Source organism: Pempheris klunzingeri, chromosome 11 (assembly GCF_042242105.1).
Source record: "Pempheris klunzingeri isolate RE-2024b chromosome 11, fPemKlu1.hap1, whole genome shotgun sequence".
In the NCBI taxonomy this organism is placed as follows: Eukaryota; Metazoa; Chordata; class Actinopteri; order Acropomatiformes; family Pempheridae; genus Pempheris; species Pempheris klunzingeri.
Window position 1 is genome coordinate 16,095,030 of NC_092022.1, and position 7,713 is coordinate 16,102,742.

The following is a 7,713-nucleotide window of genomic DNA, read 5'->3' on the forward strand; positions in this document are numbered from 1 at the left end:
AAGTGATTTATCACTTCAATGTAATTCATGTGTACAGATATAAAACAGAATTTAGATAAGCCTGATTGTTTCTGGTGTTGTATATTATGTGAAAGAGCAACTGTATGCATGATTTCCATAAATCTCTTGCATTGACCTCCTGTCATGTCAATGCAAGAGCTCAAATGAACCAACAGGGGAAATCATGTCTGCTGAACACAATAAATGTTACGTGTTATTGATGTCAAAGTTTTCCTCAACCTCATTCCTCTTGGAAGGTATTTCTTGTCAACAATCTTCTCCTCCCCTCTCTTTTCCTGCAGACGGCAGCAGTGACGGGCACCCTCCCACACCCGGGGCACAAAACACTCCGGAAGTGAGAACGCTGCCACCTAACAGCCAATATCACACCTCATTGGAGTCCAGTTATCCACCAGACCTTCACAAACCATCACGCCAGGAGGAGGCTGCGCGTGGCCGAGACAGGGACAGGGACAGGGACAGGGCTGGGTCAGACCAGATGAACTACCAAGGCCGGCAATTTAACCCCCACCATCAACACACCTGGAATAACAATCACAGTCAAAGCACCCCGAGACACCAGTCTCCAGACAACAGTAACAGCAGTAGCAGTGGCAACAAGAAGAGCCGAGGCCGCAAAGTCAAGAAGTCCGAGTCGGAGAGCGGCATCTCTAAACTTCTAAAGACTCTGAGGAAAGACAGCTCGGGGAAGAAGGCTGCAGCTGCAGAGAAACTGAGGGGACGTGAGCTCTCAAGCAGCAGTTCTACTCTGGATGGGAGGTTTCACCTGCAGCGTCGCGGCTCCCTTGACCGCTCACCAACCCGAAAGCGCGCCGCGTCTCCTGATCGTCGACGGGCCAAGTCAATGGACCGCCGGGCAGAGCGAGCCCATCGGGACCGTACACCTGAGAGGGAATATGATGATGGAGGGTTCCTCGCGTTCACCCCTGAACGCAAGTTTTATGAGCGGAGGCTCCTTAAGGACTCACAGATGGCTGGGCGAGTCAGGGAAGCCCCAACCCCCAAGCGCACCAACAACAACGGGGATTCCTCGTCTCTTACCAGGGGCCGCACACACGATAGAGCCACAAAGAACGGCAATCTCCCGAGAGACTCTTCCTCAGAGAGGAGGGAGGAGAGATATGGGATGAACGGCCCATATCCGGAGAGACGATACCGAGCGGAGCGGGACTCTTCCCCTGATAGCAACTACAGCCGTGACGAGCTGAACTATGCAGCAGCACCCAGACTGGAGGACTACTACAGCATGATGAAGAACAACGCTGCACAAAGCAATGCTGCCTACAACAACACCGGCCATAACAATAACGCAGTAGGCCGCAGCCCAAACCAGCTCCCTGAGCCCAAGAGAAGGCTGTACAAAGAAAGCCCCAAAGACCTCAGCATCTAGAGCAGAGCAGAGATCCCCCTCGCCACTCTCTCCTCTATCTGTGCAAACTATGTACCATACACTGGAAATGGACTTCTGAGGACACTAACTCTTGTGCTTTATTTGGTCAACTGGTTTATTGATTGATTTGATTGACTTAATTACTTGTGATCCCACCCAGAGATTCATAAAACAGCAGGAGTACAATCCTATCAGTTCATACTGGTTGTTTTGTCATTGTTATAGTTATTTTGATCATAACAGAAGTTGTTGTACTATAGTAAAGGTATTGTATGTGCCTGCATATAAAATCAGTGATATTGCTTTTTGTAGGCATTGCTGAATCTAAATATTTGTTCCCTCAGAGGTATGAAACATTCTTCCAGTTGTGGTAACTTCTAACTACTAAGCTTGGTTTCAACTTGTTTTTAGATGTCTTTTCCATTCCTGAATTGCTTTATTGAACAAACTATAGCACAAGACACTGATGGTTCACAAGAACTGTGAAAGATGCGTTGGACTTGAGGCAAAAACCTAAATTTAAGATCTGACAAAAAAAGTAGCGTGATAATTATATAAATAATATATGAGTTTTTTTGCATTTGCTCACTATTTATTATTAATTTGGCACATATCCTGAGCAAACTTCATTAAATCTTTAAGAACCACGTGCACATCGTACCTGGGAAAGCATGCTGTACCCTTACTTGTGTTGCATCCTTGAATGTGTGGCAGCTCACCCTCCTTTGACTAAATACACCCACAGACAAATTAAGAAATCAGGCAACTGATGTCAAAATTAGAAATGGCATTATTAGTTTCTCCTTTGTAGTAGGATTGTAAAAAAAATTGAAATAATAATAATCATCAGTGTGTACTGATATAGCAGGGAAGGAACTCACTTTCAGCTGCAGGCTAAATTGTTCTGGTAAATTCTATGTTGCGAGAAAAGGAGTTATCTAAATCTGTTGCTCATCAAAACTTCAATTTAGCATTTTAGATGAATCTGCATTATGCCAGAATACCAGCTTGAAGCTGCAAAATATGATTAGTCAGAGATGCCAAAAAAAAAAAATGTGTAAATTTTCCCTATGCAAGATGCATGTGTAAATTTGAGTGTTGTTTAACCACATTATCTGGTAGGTCTGAGTGATAATAATCGATAAGGAACATGCGCTGTAGTCCCACAGTACTTGTTAGCCCTGTCCTCATGGTAATGACCCACGTTTGCGCACCGACCACCTCCTGGTTCCTGACACAAGGAGCTGTGTGATTTGTTGTGTTGGTATATATGGAGAGTCCCGGTACAGGAGACGACCAATCTGCCATGCTGAGCCATGCTGTCACGCCACTGGAGTCTGACTGCTGCTTTATAATGTGTTTTGTGTGTATTCTCTGTTTTATGTTTCATTAGAGAACTAAAAATATATTGGATAAACCACAACAAATGCATTGTTTGATCACTGTTGTCACCATGGTACTGTAACAAAAAAAAAGGAAAAAAAAGAAACACATTTAAGAAACTAACCTGTTGGCCATCACCTGTAAAGAATTTTTCCAATGTAACTCTTAGGAACCTGTCATGGGATAAAATGTTGCCTTTTTCTTGTACAAAAGAGAAATTTATGAAAAACCTCAGCAATGAGGAATGTGATATTGTGTTTATATCTCTGAAATGGACCTGATGATTTAGGAGAAATATGTTGATTTACTCTGGATCAGGTATGTAAAGACATTTTAAAATGAAAGACTGTATTTGGTCAATCAGAAACTGTTTGATGGTTTGAATCTCTCTCGATGGTTAGCCTGCCTTTGTATTATAAAGCACTTGTATGCAGTCTGTGTTCTTCAAGCATTAGTTCTTGCAATGTGCTCCGGACATAATGCTGTCTCTGTGTTGATAAAAGCAGTACATGTATATGGGCCAATCTTTTTTATAAAACTATGCATATATAAATACTACATTGTTCATAGCTTTATTTGACCCATGAAGCTATACATAACATTAGTCTAAGTACAAGTAGATGTGGACTTATCCAGCTTCTTTCCTTGAGATGGATTACAATGTATATGTAGCTATCAAAAGAAGTCTGTGAATGCTATTTTTATTATCAAATAAAGTTTTCCATACAATTTCAAAGGGATTTCATATTTCTGCACAGCCATTTTTCAGAAATGTCCCTGGAGAGGCTTTTGAGTTTCTATACACCTTTAGATGAAATCACTTTGGTGTGTCAGCCATGGTCACACTATTTTTTAATATGCAGCCTTGTTTTAATATGAGACCATGAGGAGGAAAATGCATATATACACCAGTGAGTGTACACTGGTTCGCATACTTTGCACAAAATCCACAAAAGTAACACGGAAATAGAACAATGAAAAAAAATAAAAGCAGTATGGTCTGTTAACTGTGCTGCCTTCCTTGTCTACTATGAAACACAGCGTACACAGAACAAGGCAGTACAAGCAATAATGTCTCCCTTTATACACTATACACAACAAAAAGCACAACGTATGTTTTTTTCTTTAGATATTATAGTCACAGCCAGTGCTGTCATGACACTAATCATACCACTGATATACTTTCTCATCTCAAATGGTATAAAGTAATAATTACAGTGAAAACTGACAAATTAATGGACACTGTGTGCAACTGGGAAACTGTTAAAGAGGCTATCCTACAGGATTTTCTTGAAGGATTAGAACTGGCATTTATTTCCAAAAAGCTAAATGGTATCTGGTCTCTGTGAAAAAAAATTCATAAGGTTGCCATCCATCCACTGCTCACTGCACAACGACAGCAAGCTTTTCTGTTTCAGTGCTGAATTAATACAGCAAGGGATTTTTTTTGTTGTCCTCAAGTTCTAAACTGGAGCTTGACTTCAGACCGCTCGGTGAGTTTATCTGTACTCCATGTCAGATCCACTGGTATGATGGTTGCTATGGTTTCGCATGAAGGTCATGATGAGAGATTTCTTGAGGAGTTTGTTTCCCTCCAGTGTGGCAAACTGTATTGCACAACCAAGGACTGAAGAGTTTCTATGACTGCTGTAGTCACTACAGAGTTTTACTGAATTGGTAACATGACAGAAAACCTTTGCACTAAATATTGTTGTCTGTATTCTGACAACTAAACCCATATAACTGTATATTTGATTATTTTGAATTTAGTGAGAAAGGTCTCCCAATGATTCTTCCAATAACCAAGCTGTCTGTAACAGTTATTGAGCATTTATTAGCTGTATTAGAACATTTAACAGATAATTTATATACACTATAATGTAGTAGTACACAACTATAAGGACTATTTAAAGTATTTATTAATGTAAAGTATTTGTCAGCAATCATAACTGGTAACAATTTACTAAATCTAATAACACTTCAAGTCCCCCTATTTAGCATTGATAAACAATGCACTAACATTTCATACATGATGTAAGTCATTGTAAAGGACTTTTTGTTTATTAATGCGCAGTATTTAAGAATTATAACTTCTCTATTGAGACGTATTTTATATTATTCTAACTGTGTTTTACTATAATGTCATTCTTTACCTGTTCATACAACAGCTGTCTCTTATCGGCGTTGACGGTAGGAGTTGTAATTGTTAATAAGTACATTAGTAAACACATATCTGCATAAAACTGTGTGTTATAGTGTGTATATGATATGATATATGATAAATAGCGGTAAAGTGTTAAACTTCCTTTGACAATGGCTTCATTTTTAGGTCTATATGGTTTGTTCATGATATGCTGCAAGTAAGGAACCCAACTGAGGAGTAATTGTTTCCAGTCCATAACCTTTGCATCAAGGTGTCTCTAGGTAATACTGATTTGTGTTATCCAATAAGCCTTTGTCTAGGTTAACCTGTAATTAATGTGATTAATATTCATCATCAGATAAAGTTGGTGTTATGTCATGTGTATATTCATCCCTGATTAATAATGTCATAATCCCTTAGGTAGGCCAAGTTCTAAATCCAAGGTGACCCGTCACTTAAATGAGATTACAGCAATGCAGATACCTCTAGAAAAGTAATTCCAACACTACTCAAATTTTCTGTACCATCAGGTTCTGCAGTAGAAGAGCAGTAGTCACTATAATGATAGCTCTATTCTGAATAGGTCATTCCCATTTATTCATTTGATTAAATATACTACAGTCATATTAACTTTGCCACCCAAATTGTAAGTAAAACAAACAGGATGAGTCATTTGCAAAGTGCGTTTTATTTTACGTTGCCTTGATTACATGCCTCTACATTCAAAAATAAGCCAGTATCATATAGGATCCAACGGTAAAAGATTAACATTTTTTTTCCTTTCCTCTCAAGAAAAAAAAATCTCATAGATAGTTAAGTTGGATATTCTGTACATACAGGAACAACTCTGTAATGGGCTGACCTTTCCTGCAACTGTCTTTAGGTTGAACCAACTCGTTTGTAAAAATACAAAAAGGAAGTTATTTCTGTAGACATTAGCCTTCAGTCGTTTCCCGGGGGGAGCGGAAGTCTTCTTCTTGGATAGTGGATCACGGAGCCTGTGTTGACGGCCCTTTTATGCAGGAGACACAGAGCTGGAGGAGGCAGAGGAGGCCTCGGTCTTGGAGGCAGTAGTGGACCCTTCCTCCTCCTCGAAGGGATTCTTCCCGCAGCACAAGGTGGTGATCATGCAGTTACGGAACTGCTTGTTCATGCAGATGTAGATCATTGGGTTGTAGATAGAGGAACTCTTGGCAAAGAAGGCCGGGATGGTCATGAAGACTGGTCCGAACTCAGAGCCTTGATGTGTGAAGATCCACCAGGCCACACTGGCATAGGGCAACCAGCATGTCAGGAAGGCGATGACCATGAGAATGACCATGCGGGTGACTTCCCTCTCAGCCCTCTGGGTGGTCTCAGACTCCTGCTGGGCAGCAGCAGCCTCTTTGACAGCACAGAGCAGACGGCCGTAGCAGAAGAACACAATACAGAGTGGAATTGAGAAGTGGCAGGTGAACATGTAGATAACGAAGGACTCGTTGTTGAAGCCCTCTGCACGTGTGTAGTAGTCGATTCCACATGAGCACTGCATGCCCTCAGGGATGTAACGAGACCAGCCAACAAGAGGGGGCACGGAACAAGCACAGGCCATTACCCAGGTCAGGCCCAAACCCATGATAGCGTGATTCTCGGTGAAACGGAAGTTGCTGATGGGCTTGCAGACGACCACCCACCTTTCAATAGCCAGGACAACCAGTGACCAGAGGGCGATCTCACCGCCGAGGGTAGCAAAGAATCCTTCCAGATTGCAGCCAAGGCGTCCTAGGACGAAGTAGCCATGCATAGAGGTGTACATCGTTGTGGTGAATCCTCCTAACACCATGAAGAGGTCAGCCACCGCAAGGTTCAGCAGGATGTAGTTTAGAGGGGTCCGCAGCTTCTTGTGTTCGATGGTGACGTACAGGGTGAGGAAGTTGATGGGGAACCCAACAAGGATGAGAAAAAACATGTAGGCACCCAGGGCAGCATAAGCTGCTGGGTTGACAAGGTAGTACTGAGGGTATTCATAAGGATTCCGGACAATGCCGGTGGTGTTAACCATAGGGACATAGAAAAAAGGTCCCTCTGTGCCGTTCATGGTTGCGCCTTGTGGTTGCGATCAGCCCTTCGATGGTGTTTCTTCTGGTTCAGGAAAGAGATGGAGAGGGACCTTGCTACAAATGGACCCAGGTGGCCAAGGTCTGGCTTTTAAAGGGCACACCTTGGATTATCACTTTCCAAATCCGTCAGCACAAAGTGATTTAGGCCACAGTTAATATCTAATCCAGCCACCACTGCAAACATAACTGACCACTCATCAAGATATTAAGGTTATACCTGCTCATGCCTATCATAGAGCTTTCTTATAACTGCTTATTTAAAAGCACAATTACAACATTGGTACCTAAATAATGAAAATAATTAATCTTATCATGTGTACTGAATTGAAAACATACTACTAAGAGCGACTGTTTCTGTGCAGTTAACATATCTCCCCATATTTGTGTGGCTTTGCTCCAGCTGCTCCCAACTTCCAACTTAAGCAAAAACTTGCCGATGGAGGGGATTCTAGCTACTGATTTGATCATATACAGATGTGAATTTCAGCATTAGTGTCAATCTGTTTTAGCTGTGTGATGGACTGGTGACTGGTCTCTGTCTTCTGCTGGGACAAGGTAAATGTGATGAATTAAAATAAATTTCATGACTTGTAACCCCAAAACCTTCATCGAACACTGAATGTAGAGTTTATTATAACATTGAATAATAACATCATGAGTAACTTTCAAGCAAATGT

General features: G+C 41.4%; 2 protein-coding genes across 7 annotated transcripts in view; one reads left to right on the forward strand and one right to left on the reverse strand.

The window, feature by feature from the left end:
* LOC139210382 (membrane-associated guanylate kinase, WW and PDZ domain-containing protein 1-like) overlaps positions 1-2,172 on the forward strand; it is an 88,153-nt gene extending 85,981 nt beyond the window's left edge. For all 5 annotated transcript variants that reach the window (XM_070840418.1, XM_070840419.1, XM_070840420.1 and 2 more), the window contains one exon: positions 303-2,172. In XM_070840418.1, the coding sequence (XP_070696519.1) occupies positions 303-1,411 (1,109 nt within the window). In that variant the 3' untranslated portion in view covers positions 1,412-2,172. The remainder of the gene's footprint in view (positions 1-302) is intronic.
* LOC139210384 (rhodopsin) lies at positions 1,231-7,014 on the reverse strand. Of its 2 annotated transcripts, XM_070840425.1 has the most exons (2): positions 5,968-7,014; positions 1,231-1,257 (listed from the first exon to the last, which is right to left on the reverse strand). In XM_070840425.1, exons 1-2 carry the CDS (start codon positions 7,012-7,014, stop codon positions 1,231-1,233), a joined length of 1,074 nt encoding a protein of 357 aa, XP_070696526.1. The 2 variants fall into 2 exon arrangements, with proteins under 2 accessions (XP_070696526.1, XP_070696525.1); XM_070840424.1 differs by lacking the exon at positions 1,231-1,257 and having other exon boundaries at positions 5,953-7,014.
* Between the last annotated feature and the right edge of the window lie 699 nt (positions 7,015-7,713).

Excerpts from the sequence above, each read along its gene's own strand:
- LOC139210384 (XM_070840425.1), bottom strand. The coding sequence starts at position 7,014 with ATGAACGGCACAGAGGGACCTTTTTTCTATGTCCCTATGGTTAACACC. Across the intron at positions 1,258-5,967 it reads CCTCTGCCTCCTCCAGCTCT|TCCTCCAGTCTGGGTGCTGC; the intron begins GTGTCTCCTGCA and ends ATGCTGTAGTAG.